Genomic DNA, 15,355 nt, shown 5'->3' with positions numbered 1-15,355 from the left:
AAGAACCAAAAATTTAAGAAAATCTGTGGACACCATGGTTGAAGTAAGAACACAATGCTGGAGAAACTCAGCAGGTCAAACATAACCGGCATGTCGGCGGGCGTCCGAACAAAAGAGGGGTGTCGTGATTGGTGGAGAAAGTTTAAGACTGGACACACTTTTCGCTCAGAATAAATTTGGCTGCAATGAAACCACAATTAAAAGGGCATGAAGTGATGCTTGAGGTTCCCTCCAGACGGGAGGCCATTAACGGGCCGAATGGCCACCCCCCCCCCCCCCCACCACCCCCCGGGGCCCCTAGTTCGGATCGACTGGTGTGAACGTGTAACTTACATCAGCGGCGGGGGATCTTTCTGTCGCTTGAATCCCGACTCGGCCGCGCGGTCACGGGAGCTGGGCTGCAGTGGGCATCGGTGGCCGGCGACGCGGTTGCCAGGGGGACGGAGCGGGCACGAGCGCGCATGCGCGGGCTCCCGGAAGTGACGGACGGGGCTGGATGGCGTGCCGGTGCGCCGCCGATGGCGGGGAGGGGTCGCTGACGGACGGGGCTCGGAGCCTTGAAGGTCCTTGGGCTGTGCGGCTGGAGACTTGCAAGTGGCCGGGCTGCCGGCGTGCTGCAGAAACTCAGCTGGTCACGCAGCATCCACAGGGTATGAAGGGTCACCAGCGTTTTGGATTGGGCCCTTCGTCAGGTAGGAGCGGAAATGGGCAGGCACCTGAGCAAAAAGGTGGGGTGGAGGGAGAGTACGGGCCAATTGGTCAGAGGTGGGACAGTAGAAGAGAAAGAAACTGGTCATGGGGAGCTGGAGGGATAAAGGTCAGAGTGTCCAGATGAAATGTAAGGTGTTGTTCCTCCAATTTACAATTGGCAATTCCTGAGACCATAAGCAGACATGACTGTGTGGAGGCATTGTGTGGAATTGAAATGGTTGGTCCTTGTGATTGCAGTGGGTAGAGTGAAGGTGCTCAATGAAATGATCTCTCAGTATGTGGCCGCTCTTTTCAGATGGAGAGGCTGTGTCAGGAGTACATTACCCCTACAGGTTCACTTGAAGCTTCACTTGTTAGATTTACCAGTGAAGTGCTCTGTAGCCTTCTGTGTGCCTTGGCACTTGAGTTGCCACACCAGACCATGATGTGATCAGTCAGCATCTTTTCCTCAGTGGAAGAATTCAATTACACGCCAAATATCTTCACTGTACACTTAGATTTGCTTTGATTATGCCGGCTTGCAAAATGTTAGTTGAGGTGTAATCAAGAAGGTAAATGGGTTGGCCATCTTTGCTAAAAGGGATTAAACATAAGAGCAGGGAGATTCTGCTGCAAGAGTAGAATGTCCTGGCGAGGCCACACCAGGAGTACTGTGTACAGTTCTCATCTCCTTGAGAAAGGATGTCCTTCCTTTGGGGGTGATGCAGAGGTGGTTCACCAGATTGATTCTGGAAATGATAGGATTATTTTATGAGAGTTTGGAGTAGCATGAGACCATACTCACTGGAATTTAGAAGGATGACAGGGATTTTATTGAGTCAATTATGACTGTAATAGATAAGATAGAAGCAGAAAGGTATTTTTTCCACTGGCAGAAACTGCCTCATTGAATGCATTTCAAATAGGTTTTTTAATAATAAATAAATTGAGTTGTCGGAAACAGATAAATGGAGCTGAGTTCACGGTCAGATCAGCCATGATGTTACTGAATGTGGAGCAGTCTTGACTGGCTGGAGGGCTGCCCCGTGCCACTTGTGTTGCGAACCAAAACTGACTGTCTATTTCTCTCTATGGATGCTTCTTGATCTGCAGAATACCTCCTGTTTCTCAATGTTTGCTAGGTTTGGACTGATAGTCTGGAGAATTGTGTTCCTATCCCATAGAACAGGCCCTTTGGCTCAACTTGTCCATGCTCATCAAGTTGGCATTCTGGGCTAGTCCTATTTGCATGCATTTGGTTCACACTCTTCCTATCCATAAATGCTGTCATTGGACCCAGTTCTATAGGTTCCTCTGGCAGCTCATTCTAAATAAGAACTGTGAATGAAAAAGTATCCTCCCTTATTGTTCTAGTTCTAGAACCATCTACCCTGAGAATGAGATGGTAATCATGGCCTCATGATTTTCTGAATCTTTCAGGTCATTCTTCAACCTTCTATACCTCTTGGCAATCAAAACTCAGCCTATCCAACCTCTCCCTATAAGCTCAAGCCTCCCAGTCCCAGCAATGTCCTGGTGAATCTCCTCTGAATCCCTTCAAACTTTTAGCTATTCTTCCTATACTGGGCAACTAGAACGGCAGATAGTACAACCAATTGTGGCTTTACATTGTACAGATATATTATGAGGATTCAAAATTTTAAACTCTTATTCCTAAAGAAGGTAAGCATGTCTCTTTCACCACCCCATCACCTGAGTCTGCCCCTCTCATCTCTCTGTTCTATGCCACTATCCAAAGCCATTTAAGTCCTGGCCTGGTTTGACTTCACAAAGTATAGCACCTCATGCTTGTCAGAATTAAATTCCATTTGACACTCCTTAGCTCACATTTCCAACTGACCTAGATCCTGTTGCATCACTGCCTGTTACACCTCTCATTTTGGAAACATTTCCAAATGGTTAATTGAGATACCAAACAACAATGGACTGAGCATCAAGGTGTGGTCACAGTCTCCAGTTAGAAAATCATCCCATTGAGATCTCTCACCAGTTTATTTTTTCCTCCAGATTTCAGCATCTGCGGTCTCTTATGTTTTCCTATCCCACCATGTCATATGTTGAATCTTAATACCAATAATTTGGAAAATCAGGAGCTTGGCTTGAGTCACAAAGATCGGGTTGTAAAAACTCAAGAAATCTGATTCATCAGGAAATATGCTGTCCTTATCAAATGTGTTTGACATTCTTGGGTCAACCTTTAAATACCCTCAGAAAGAGCAGTTGAAGTTGATTTACCACAACTTTAAGGGCAGCAAATGCAGTAATGTCCAAATTTGATCTATGAGAAAGCTAATCATTGTTTTTAGAAAATACAGTATTGCCAAGCTATTTTTATGAATTGTTTCCATATTTATTCAACCTTTTGCACCGTATTCTCCTGTCATAGCATAGAATCTAGCTCTGACCTATCAAGTTTATGTTCACTGTTAACCACCCTTTTTTTAAAGAACACTGATCCTAACCTGACCTATTCTCCCAATGTTTTCAATAATCATAATTTCACTGGTGAATGTCTTGGCTCTCAAAGCTTTCAGATATTCTCATAGATTTCCCTGTAATTTCTCTGCATCCTCTATTTCAAATAATTTTAAAAATCTCCATTAGATTGTAAGTTTCTAAACATCTGTAGTGTACAGCTTTAATTCTTCTTTACTGGACACCTAAGGGCATTGCTTCCATTCTAGTTCTTTGTTTACTGAAGAGGCTGGTGTGGGATCTGCAAATGCAGCCACAGATGGGGTGATCAGTTTACACTGGTGGACTCCAGCCATTTATGCCAGACTTTTGACAAAGGTACTCAAAGTTCTCAGTGCCCATTCCAGATACTGTTTATCAATTTTCATCTTCATGGATCGGGATTCTCTCAAATCAGTGAAGATTAACTAAAATGTTGGCTGTGACTACTGAGCAATCTTTCTCTTTCAGGTATTGACTGAATTGTGGAAATTGTTTCACGTCATGTTGCTTTTTTGATTTAAATTAGCAGCGTACCTGACCGAAGCTGCTATTCCTGATCCTCCTGTGCACTGCTGTTCTTGGTAGGAGTGCACCCTTTCGGAAGGGAGCAGTGATCGTTGAGTGAGTCGTACATCCTCCTTCTGAGCTGTAAAACTCGTGGGGCTTAGAATGTTGAGTCGGCTGCAGGAGCTGAAAAAGGAAGAGGAAGCTCTACTGAAAATCAAAACCACGTTACAAGATCAATTAAACCGACTCAAGGTAAACACACAAACGAGGAACTCCCTTTCCAGGTTGGATGAAGTTCACAAACCCCAACAACAACATGTAAAGAGGAAAAAAAACAAGCATCACATCCTTGATTATATTTAATAAGAGTTTATGGCCATTGAGCCCATTTTCCTGTCATTCAAAAAAGAACAACCCAAACTAAATGTATTCCAGCACTTGATCCATAGCCTTGCAGGTCATGTTGAATTATGGCAGTTTCTAAATAGCTCTCAGTCTCTATGTCCCCTTCATATACAAGATGGTTATCATTGATGACACTTGGGATGACTAGTGTATTTAAAACGTAGTGTGAATGCAAGTCATTGTTAATGTGGATATCCGCAGGTTGTTGTGATGTGTCTTTGATATTGTGGGTGTGTTGTGATTACAGGTAGAAGAGTTGGCCTTGCGATCCATGATCATGACCAAAGAAGGTGACCCCGTTGGCAATGGCGAGGCTGGTCAGGTCCCTGAATCTGTGGAGGTGAGTGGTGTGCTTTATGTTGTAAATATTTGATTAAAATTTGCTGTGTTGGGCAATAACTGTGATTGCATGTAATCTTGTTTTGGTTGTGGCTCTTTTACTTGTGCTGTCTGGTGCTTGATGTGATTTTCTTGATTCGGCCCTTCATTTCTTTATTCTGTTCCACTTTTGGAGAAAATATTGCTGGAACCTAGAACAGGGTAGTAATGTTAAAGAAATTGATCTTTGAATACATCATTGTGGACCTGTTTCCTTCCAGTTCTATTCTGATTCTCCAGTTGTTGCTTTGTGTGTCCTTCTAATTTTTCCTCTTGGATTCTGCCCTACGCTGTCATTTGAATCGCCTCATGACACTCGAGTCTTTCCATCTGTAGGGTACAAATTCAGGGTGTGACAAGGTACCGGTACTGTTCACTTACCTGGATAAGTGCAATTCAAAAAGCACTCAGAAACTTTACTCTGACCAAGATAAGACCAACCATTCGATTTTCACCACCTAGAGCATCATACCATTTAATGTGTATTTAATTGAATAATGTGTATTCAACGGCACACATTAAATCAGTGGTACTCAACCTTTATCCCCCACTCATACCACCTTAAGTAATCGCAGAGCATCTATGGCGTAGTCTTTCCCAAATCTGTAAGGCTGTCACCAAGGACAAGTGCAGTGGGCATGGGAACATCATCTATGTTGAAAACCATCCCAATGTGGATATTTTTCACCAGTCTTGCACTGTTACTGGGTCGAACGCTTGGAACTCCGTACCCAAAGCCTTTACCCCTTCCAGACTGTAGCATTTCAAGAAGGCAGCTGACCATCACTTAGATAGACATAAACAATGAATGTGAATGACACCTATGTTCAAATACTGGTGACCCCCATTATGGCCAGTGGGTAACCAGAAATCTCTCAGTTCAGATGCAGAATAATTTCACTCATCATTCATGACATTTGTGGTGGGGGGGGGGGGGGGGAAGTAAATATATTTTCAATTTTGACGTGTGTGCAGATGGCGCTTCATTCTGTGGTGAATTATGATTTGGGCCATTCTTCCCCCCGCTCCCACCCCCAATAATGCAGGGTCACCTGTATGTGATCTAGATTCTCAGTTCAGTGCTGTACTTCATAGAAACGAAAGTTCTCTCGGCTTTGCTTAAGCCTACATACTTTTATTATTTGAGCCCCCGTCCCCAAGACCCATCTCCTCGATCAGTTTTGAACTCAATAATTGGAAAAGGGGACAGAAAGCAAAGCGTATCATTCAATGGATGCTTTACAGAATAGTTGTTTCATCTTGTCATTGAGGTGCAACCATACTTTAACATTCGTCATAGCTTTCTGTCTATTGGACAATTATCAATTTCCATTGCTGAATGTTTCCTTTGATGCAGGTAGACAATGAACGTACCATCAATCAAACCACACTTCAGTTGGGCACTTCCCAGTTTGTTACTCGTGTGAGACAGGATGAGGAGGAGGAGGAGGAGGAGGAGGAAGAAGAATATAGTTAAATGGATCATTTTGTGCCAAGACTGCAAAAGAGAACCAATTTTTTTTTTCAAGTGGACGGCTCAATTCAATGGGGCAGGACAGACATCAACCTTTGAAACTTTGCATGGAATTTGAAACTTGAGAGGTTTGTCTTCATGCTGCATTTCATTGATCGAAACTGAGAAAAGAAAGCTCCAGTGGGGATGGGAATGACCTTCATGCAGAATAAAGGTGTTGTTGGGAGAAAAAACGGAGATCCTTGGGAGTTGAGAAAATGAAATCAGAAGTGTGGAAACAAGAAATGAGATATGGAATTTCACAATTCTGAATTTTTCTGGAATGTTGGTGCTGAGGTTTTGGAACAATAAGCCACAAACTCAGCTGGATATCTGGATTATTTTCGTAGAATGCAGTGTCTGTCCTTGGCCTCAAGATCTTGTATTGATTCTGTGCATCACTTTAGGATCTCCAATCGTGCCTAACCACTATTGCAGTAGTTTATAAATAAAAAGCCTGTGGAGAAAAAAAAAAAGTACTGAAATACTATTGACCTCCACAAAGGTGCCCTCTGAAATAATGTTCCACTCCTAAAAGTGGTTTCCAAGAATCAGGTCAAGTTGCTATTCTCCCAAGGAGTGAGATCCTTTCATGAATTTTGTCTTGATGTTGAGTGGTTTTTTGCACTTTTATTCTAGATGTTAGCCAGTGTTTTTTTCAGTCAACCTCTCGACCATCTTTAACTGTCTTCCCCCTCCCAGTAAAGTGCTTGGGACCATCCAAGATTGCTCTTGCATTTAGTGTGGTGTACAACAACACCTTGCAGTTCTTTCATGAGTTTTCATTTGGAGCCTCACCTCTCTGCAAGCTCCAATCATGCCCTCCGTTTTTCCATGTCATTGTTTTTTTTTCCTGAGAAGCATGTGAACTAATGGCAATCCTCTGGCTACACACTCAAGTTCTTTATCAAGTCAGTTCAGAGGGTAAAGTGTTATTGGGCCATTGGTTTGGGGGGAGGGGAGTGCAAATGTATTTTGGGTACTATTTTCAAATGATAAATTCTTGTTTCCAATCTTATTACAAATTCTTGTGTAAACATGTCGCCACAATACTGGCATTGATACTGGTGCAGGAACTCCACAGGCAGGGAACTGTAATTTCAGTTTATGAAAACAGTTTTGGTTAAAAATGTAGGTAAACACGGACCCCATGGTAAACTTAAGCATGTAGGTATTTAATGTTAATGACACCAAAATTGACATGTTTATACAAAAGGAAGCAGTAAGCAAGTTTGGACTCTTGTTATGAGACCTTGATGATTTGGTTGGTATTTAAAACTATGAAAATCATTTTTTATTAATTGTAAGAATTAACATCTAGAATTGAATAGTGTGCATTCTAAAGAGCCCAGTGACCTGGCTAGTGAAGGCCTTTCCATTTAGAATTAACTCTGTGCTCCTTTGCTTTCCACTTGGGTTTGATTTAAAACTGACTGATTAGTCTGAAACATGACAGATGGGGAGCATAAAAAGAGGTAGGTGGGAATGTCCTTCAGTATCCAGAACTAGAAAAGGAATGGAGTAAAGAGGAATGGCACAAAGGAATCATGCAAAAATACTGGACTTGTTTAAATCACAGACTGCTGTTGAATGTATTTTGTGACCTCTTTGGGGTTGGAAAAACCAAGCTGTTCACTCCAGCATCAAGGATTAAGCAGGCAAAGCTTTGAACACCCTCGAGTGAGGGAGGTTATGGAGAGAGAGTGAGTGTGACATCATTCGTAAGTTAAGTTGTTTCATGGTTTCTTGTTTCTTGTTTTAATAAATGTGCTGGTGTTTGTGAAAATGGTCCTGATTATTGCAGATCATCAATCATAGCTATTAAAATATTGTGAACTGTTATGAGCTTTTGTGACACGTGGATGCCACACAGTCATTTCCATCAGTGTAATTGTACCTTGATGCATTACCCAGGCTTGTTAGCTTAAACATGCAAATATAATGTCACAGAGATAGAAGCAATGTGTTCAGTGTGAAAGCCATCACCATCCCAAAAGAGAGTAATTGATTGGAGGCATTGTCTTTACTCTTGTTAAATGACTTGTCCTTTGGATTCAAGGGCCACTTTCGATTTGATTCCCATTCTCTGAATCGATCCCACCTGAGGGGATTGCAGGTGACCAGAATGGGTCAGGATGGTCACCCAATGTTTTGCTCCAATCATTGTGAAGTGACTGCAGTTTTATAACACTTGCTTCACTATGACAGACTGATGTACTTGGGCTAGAAAAAAAATAATTCAAGTAGTCAAAAATAAAAACCAATTTGTAGAAATTCGGCAGAAGCTATGGAGAGAGGAACAAAGTTGACAACATTTAACATTTGTTTGATCTTTAATGTAAGATGCTGAGAAAGGAGGAGAAAACCGAATGGGTGCCATCTGTGATTGGGTGTAAAATGGAAGTTAAATCAAGTTTATTGTCATCTGATTGCACAAATACAACCCGATGAAACAGTGTTCACTGATCCTCTGTGTAAAACACACAGACACACGACCAGACATAACACTCATACAGGACAAGTATTTATATATTTAAATAAACATAAGTATTGTTTTGTGAATATGAGAGCTATAGATGGTTAACCTGAACAGTTTCTTTGGACGTTCAGCATTCTCACAGCTCGTGAGAAGAAGCTGTTCCTCAACCTGGTGGTGCTGGCTTTGATCCTCCTGAATCTCTTTCCTGATGGGAACAGCTGAAAAATGCTGTGTGTGGGGTGGAAGGATTCCTCGATGATGACGATCAACAATAGATCACATCGATCAGGGAAGGAATAAATTGATCACAGCATCACTTCTATATCCACTGTTTTAATGAACCACGCGAAGACCTAAAAATGTAACTCTTTCCCACATGCTGTGTAACTTGTAAGTTCCCAATATTTTGTGATTTTGGGTTTTGATTACTGTTTTGCAATCAATTTGGATCAGCCTGCATTTGCAGTCTGGTCACCCTGTCAGACTGCCTGAGCTCATTTCACGGGCACTTGCAGAATCTCTGGCAGAGGAAATGAAATTGAGACAGAGAGTTAGAATTGGAGATCCCTCTTCTGAAAGAGTTTGCGACTCTTCTAAAGAGAGAACATTTCTATTTAGATCCAAGGTATGAAATGGTATTGATTTGGTTAGGACTGAGATGAGGAAGAATTTTTTCACTCAGAGGGTGGTGAACTTATGGAATTCTCTGCCACAGGAAGTGATTGAGGCCGGTTCCATAGCTATATTTAAGAGAGATTTAGTACTTGTGACAAGGGGGGAACAGGGTACTGAGTGGATGATCAGCCATGATCAAAATGAATGGTGGTGTAGGCTTGAAGGGCCAAATGGCCTCCTCCTACACCTATTTTCTATGTTTCTATTAGTGGTGGGAGATTTTTCTTAAGAGTGTGGCATTCAAATGTTTTGTTCGTATAAACTTTACAACAGTAATGGATTTCAAAAATCCAGTCAGATTTATCAGTACATCCTTTCCGTTAATAATTGACAGATAAACCATCAATACAATCAAGCAGCTCTTTTAACTACCTTTCACTGCATCCCAGAGAACTAAACAGTATACAGTATACTGCAGAACCAAACAGTATTATTGAAACTTATAGAATCAAGTTCCAGGAGCTTCACACAGGTTCTTTTAAACTAATGCAATGAGAAAACTCCAGAGGTCCTGAAAATACCAAAATTGGAGCCATTCCTTAAAGGGGATGTTAGCGTGCATTTTCAAGGTGTTCCCCTTGCTTCGCACAGCAGGAAAAAACCTCGCCAACGTCTCATAAGTGGACTGCTGACTAGGCTTGAAGATATCTGCTGGATTTTGTACACAATTAGTCCAGAAAAGTACTACAAACAAAATGTGTGTCAATGGGAACCCGTGGAACGTAAGCTGGTTACACAGGTAGGTCAGAATGGCAACAAATATTGCAGATTCCAGGGGAGCAGCAGACTGTTGAGAAAGAGAAGCAGGGGAGATGACCCTGAAGATGGTAATTGCAGTGGCAGATTAGTGGTGGGCTCTGCAGCTGAAGAATATACATAAGTGGTAAGCTTTTGGCGACTTGCAGGTGAGGTACCCATACAGGTTGCTGGCACCTTAAGGTCAAGGGACCTGCCATGCTGTGGGCTGCTGTAGGCTGGCTCATGGAAGCTGGGATCCAAGAGGATGCTCCCAAAGGGCCCTGGGCACTGAAGGTTTCTTCATTGTCACAAATATTTGGGCCAATGACTTAAACCAAGTCTTGTGTGGCTGCAGAGGTTATGGGAGCACTGGAGGCAAATCCACAGACACTCAATGACTGGGGGGGCTCCCTTTTGCCTCTTTCTCTGACTGTAAGGGGTGCTGGGGAATGCTAATGTAATGGCAAATATTTGTCTGCCTTATAGCAGACTAAAGGCAATTCTGTGTAATACATTTCTGTTTTATTACATGACAATAAATAGTATCTAATATAACCTATCCCTCCAATTCTTTGTAGTTGTAAAGCTCCATTTGAATGTGCCGATTGACACTGTGTAGAGCAGAAATTTATGATGTGACAGATTTGCTCTTGGGAATCTGGCAAAACATGTTGGGCCCAACTTTGTCTAGACAACATATCAGTCACAAGCTTGCTGTAACTGGCAGCAATTCACAGTAGGGCTTGGACCAATCTATTTCCAAATGGGCTTGTGCTTTGCTGTGGAAAATCCCTCAGGTTCGAAGAGAAAGATGAGAGCATCAATTTTCAACATGGCAAAAATTTATTGTGAACCTGACACAGAAATAGAACAGCTCAAATCCAGCTGTGAGAATTTTGGTGACCCTTATTTTTGTGAGACTGACCCACGCACGGGTAATCCAAACCAATTCAATCGTACAACTCTGAACCACAATGCAAAATTATAGATGGTTGGTAGGGCTGTTGATGTAACTGTCACATGATGATTTATTCCCATCCACATTCCAGCACTCAGACACAGGGCAATCTGACGTTTTCAGCTGTTGAAGCAACTTAAATGTAGTCTCTTGTCCTGTGACCGAAACTGTGCCTTAATTATTTCAAGTCTATTGAAAGGCTAAAGCCAAAAAAAATTGTAATGAATTTATGCTTGAAAAATGTAATAACCCAACTGGAATTTTGTACTGTAATTAGAACTTTCGGATTGCTGCAATAGGTCTTTTTGGATGTAGGATTTTTCAAAGGAGTGATCTAATCTAATGATGAAATCATGCAATTCAATTAAATTTAGACAGGCAGCACGGTAACAGGCCCTTCCAGCCCACAAGCCCATGCTGCCCAAATGGACCAGTTAACCAACAGCCCCCAAAACCCATGCAGACAGTACGGATAGCATTGGATCGAACCCTGGTCGCTGGTATTGTGGTAGCCACAAGTGCCTGGAAGAGAGGTTAAACTTGATTTTTCAGTGATTGCCAGTGGACAGCAGTTTCCAATCAGTTATCAGTCCAGATATAATAGCAAGTATTTGCTTCCATTCGGAACTATTCCTATGAATACCACCCATACACTATGAAGTATTGTCATCAAAACTAAACACAACGGTTGCTGGTTCAAATACAGCTTAGAAAGTTTGCTTACAAGGGAAGCTCAGATGTTACAAAGAAATCTGTCAAGTTCAGCTAAATTTGTTAACGCGTCATTGAGTTACAAAGGATATTCTCTCTCTCGAGCTAACGAGTAGTTTGCTTGATTGTTCTCCAAAGTTCTATTTTTTTTGGATTGTAGAGCTGCAGGCTGGGTTTATTCTGCGAACGTTTGGTGTTGGTGTCACCTCTCCAGCCTGAGAAATTAAGAAAGGTTAACAGGTAAGATCATTTATAGTAGCTCAGGTGTTTAATCTCATTTGCCAAGCGAGAGTAATTAACCAAATATATTTATGCAGACTTTGTTACTCTGGTCCAACTAAGTGGGTAAGGACTATTCTCCCACAACTCTGCAAACAGCACTTGCTTAATATTTTTTCACAGTGGTGAGGTAAGTGTGCAATCAACACACACAGATTCAGATGGAATTTCACTGTTTGTTGGGAATTTTAATTTGCCTTCCTGAATTATTGTTCCCATTAATGATATATCTCTACTTGATTTCCAATGCACTACCACTCCTCATTCTCTGAGGATGTTCCTCCCTCCCAGAACCATTCCAATTTCTGCTCATCAATCAGACTATTTCCATTTCTGATTGTTATTCATGTCGCTAAAGCTAGAATCGAAATGTATACATCTCCAATGATAAATTACACTGGAATTTTTTTCTACTTGATTAACAAATAATTAAATCTTTAAACAAACAATATTCTATCATCCATTTCAATGGTGAAGCAATAATGCAGATAAACAGTGAAATGTTGGAACTTGCAAAACCTGCAGTAGTTCAGGAGGCATTTTGCAAAGAGAATTTTAATATTTAATGTCAGAGTAGATTAATAATTTGCCATTTATTTTTATGACATCAAATCTAAGTAGTTATGAAATGTGTTTTGAAAAGAAAATATCAAAAAGTAATGAAATCCTGATTATACCACAGTATTGTCTGAAAATGGCAAGTGTGGTCAAGGTGATGCACATTTACCATCAGCCACTGACAGAAATCTGCACACAGGGTCATTGATGGAATGGGCCCAGAAGCTTCTGTCTGGGGAAGGGGTGGTGATCCTAGCTTTCTAATTAGAGGATCTAGTCTGAGGGAATATTCCTCATTGTGTGCTCATTACCCAGGGAATAAGCTTTGCATATTCACACTCTGGAAATTTGAAAGTTTGGCCTGAATCCACTACTGGATTCATTAGTGTCTGGTTTTCCTTTGTATGGGGGCACATATTCTGCACATTTACCTATCAAATTAATTCAGAATCTGAAAGATCTGTCAGCTTACTCCTCAGCCTTCACTTTACAGGGTGCTCTTGCTGTTTGTTTTAATTTTCTGTGGGATTCTTATGCCCTGTCTGTGCGTGGACAGGTGAAAGGCGAGTGCTGGGGTGAGTTGAACTGAAGGATGATGCAGCCTGTGATTCTCCTGTTGGTGGTCCCCCTGTGCCTGTCTCTGGACTTCGATTGGACTAAAGACCAGGGGAAATCCTTCTACTATGGGACTTTCCCTGCTGGTAAGGATGTTCAGGGAACTGAACAGAGTTCTGAAATGGTGCAATATATACTAAATTAGTTAATACTTTTCAGATGCTGTTTTGAAAGATGCTATGTGATTAAGTGATGAGTTTTGCACTCAGAACAAGTCTGTCTTTTTAGAATGTCCTCTTCTGGTCAATGACCCAACACTTCATGACGCATTTAAGAATAACCAAGAATTGCTCCCTCCCTGCCCTACACATTAATGCTGGTACTTCTCAGTTTTGGAATTTTCTCATTATTCAAAGTTTATTGGTTCGACAGTTTATCAGAATAAACTGAGCCCTTTGACATTTTCCAAAATCTTACAAGTTTAGAAAAGGAAGCGTCTGACACCAGATGCTGGGTTTTTGTGCATCATTTGGAGTTGTCAGTACTGAAGGATGGTGGTCCCTGTAATGTACAGCATGCATGTTTACCGTCAAAATTCAGGGGAAAACTTTATGAAAAGTATATTCACAATCTTAATTTGATAAAGGTTTAATTTTCTAACCAATATTGAAAAGGCCTTAGGATGTTGCTATAATTACAGGACCTGTCTGGTTCATCTTGCACCATTCTCAGTGGTCATTGACTAATGAGTTCACAACAGATCCGGGCAAGAGATGAATAAAGCTCCAATGATAGACAGCTCTCAGCAATGACCGAGTGCCTTGAGCCTCCTCGCCGTTCCCATCAAATCATTCAACTTTAATATTAACTTTCCTGCTTTATTCCAATGTTCCTCAATTTGTTATAGCCCCTAAAATGGACCAATCTCAGCCTCAAATAACTTTATTCCAATGTTCCTCAGTTTGTTATAACCCCCAAAATGGACCAATCTCAGCCTCAAATAACTGAGCAGCCACTACTGTAAATTAAAAAAAAAACACTTCCCAAGTAGTTGATCTTGCATCTTAACCTGTGATTCCTAATTCAGGATTCCATAGCCTCTGTATCCATACTGACGATTTCTCCCTGAGTAGTCTATGAAACCCCTATTATTCCTATGTGCTCCATTGAATATAGACTAATTGACTGAGTACAGCCCTTTGGAAATATCAGGTCCAATCTTATCTGCTCCCCTCTAGCACACTGCACACATCCTTTCGGATGTTATTTCATACCAGAAATGTATCTGATTTGCATTTGAATCCTCTCTCATTCCACTCCCGGGGCTGTTTGTGGAAGCTACATTGGCATCAGGCTAAGTAAGATCTTGATGGTATAATTCCCATCCTTGTTTACAAATTCCTCTAGGGATTTTGTGTCTGTTCCCCTTGCCTGTGACACTCCGCTATCCATGTAACCTCTTCTGGTCCTCCACCCCTCTGAGATACCCAAGTTCCCCCAACACTCACAGCTTTACAGCCATCACTGTAGGAATGGAGGCTGTGCTTTCATCTGTCTGGACACTTTCTCCTCTTTAGAGGCTCCTAAAACCCAATTCAGTGCCTGAAAATTTGTCCTCTCTGCTTTTTTGTAACATCTGTGCTCTGCCTGGGATGTGCTGGTGAATGGGCCTATCTAGCTGCGGTTCCTGAATGGTTTGTTAGTTTCTTATCACTGATGAAACCAGCCACAAATAATTTCCAAAATTACTTCAGAGTGGTGTCAAGCAGTACTTCTGTGCTGGAATGTGTATGGGCAGCACTTTTGGGTGGCAGGTACAGCTGTTGCCTCATCACTAATGACCTGGGTTTGAGCCTGACCTTGGCTCCAGTTCCAAGTTTCTCCCTGTGGCCATGTGATTTTCCTCCAGATGTAGGTAGGAGGCAGGAGAATCTGCATGTTGACAGGTATGTGCAGGAGATCAGTGAAGGAATGGGAATGATAGGACTGTTCTAATCGTCAATATTCATTCAAGGGGCTAAAAGACAGTCTCCTGTGTTATAAAGAAAGATAAACTTAAGAAATATTAGATAATATTACTTTCAAGCAAGTTGGCGTATTCTCAAGGAAAAATGTAATGAATGTTAAATACCTTAGAATCCCCATTATCATGCACTTGCAGGGATCGCGGCTGTTGGGATTTATGAATTTTCCGGTGGACTGAGGCTCACTCTTCCAATGCCTAATACACCTGTATTAAGAAAACACCATTTAAAAGACAAAAGACAGTGCCAAATGTAAATTAATTTGAAAAAAATGTCATTATTATAGTCTTTGAATATGTACTTTAATTGGGCAATTCCTGTAATTTACAAAATTTAAATTCGAACCACAGTCCTAGCGCTGTAACAGTTGCACTTGCTGCTACACTAACCATTCCGTTGTCATAATT

The 15,355-nt window shown here is 41.5% G+C and overlaps 3 protein-coding genes across 7 annotated transcripts in view; 2 read left to right on the top strand and 1 right to left on the bottom strand.

Annotated features, from left to right (window-relative positions):
- Window positions 1-467: 467 nt before the first annotated feature.
- On the top strand, window positions 468-7,757 carry snapc5 (small nuclear RNA activating complex, polypeptide 5). 5 transcript variants are annotated; one of them, XM_069911987.1, is made up of 4 exons: window positions 468-650; window positions 3,698-3,927; window positions 4,328-4,420; window positions 5,816-7,757. In XM_069911987.1, the coding sequence occupies exons 2-4, from the start codon at window positions 3,838-3,840 to the stop codon at window positions 5,933-5,935; spliced, it is 303 nt and encodes a 100-aa protein (XP_069768088.1). In that variant the 5' UTR covers window positions 468-650; window positions 3,698-3,837; the 3' UTR covers window positions 5,936-7,757. The 5 variants fall into 5 exon arrangements, with proteins under 5 accessions (XP_069768088.1, XP_069768086.1, XP_069768089.1 ...); XM_069911985.1 differs by having other exon boundaries at window positions 3,695-3,927; XM_069911988.1 differs by having other exon boundaries at window positions 468-692; window positions 3,754-3,927.
- A 2,930-nt stretch (window positions 7,758-10,687) lies between these two features.
- zwilch (zwilch kinetochore protein) overlaps window positions 10,688-15,355 on the bottom strand; it is a 62,702-nt gene continuing 58,034 nt past the window's right edge. The window contains exons 19-20 of the transcript XR_011348628.1: window positions 15,056-15,154; window positions 10,688-11,747 (exon numbers count right to left, since the gene is read on the bottom strand). The gene's annotated coding sequence lies outside the window, so the exon portion shown is untranslated. The remainder of the gene's footprint in view (window positions 11,748-15,055; window positions 15,155-15,355) is intronic.
- lctlb (lactase-like b) overlaps window positions 12,962-15,355 on the top strand; it is a 29,375-nt gene continuing 26,981 nt past the window's right edge. The window contains exon 1 of the mRNA XM_069910725.1: window positions 12,962-13,070. Coding sequence (XP_069766826.1) covers window positions 12,962-13,070 — 109 coding nt within the window. The remainder of the gene's footprint in view (window positions 13,071-15,355) is intronic.

This window comes from Narcine bancroftii, chromosome 14 (assembly GCF_036971445.1).
Source record: "Narcine bancroftii isolate sNarBan1 chromosome 14, sNarBan1.hap1, whole genome shotgun sequence".
Classification (NCBI taxonomy): domain Eukaryota; kingdom Metazoa; phylum Chordata; class Chondrichthyes; order Torpediniformes; family Narcinidae; genus Narcine; species Narcine bancroftii.
The sequence above is the reverse complement of the archived record's forward strand: the minus strand, read 5'-3'. Positions and strand labels throughout refer to the sequence as shown.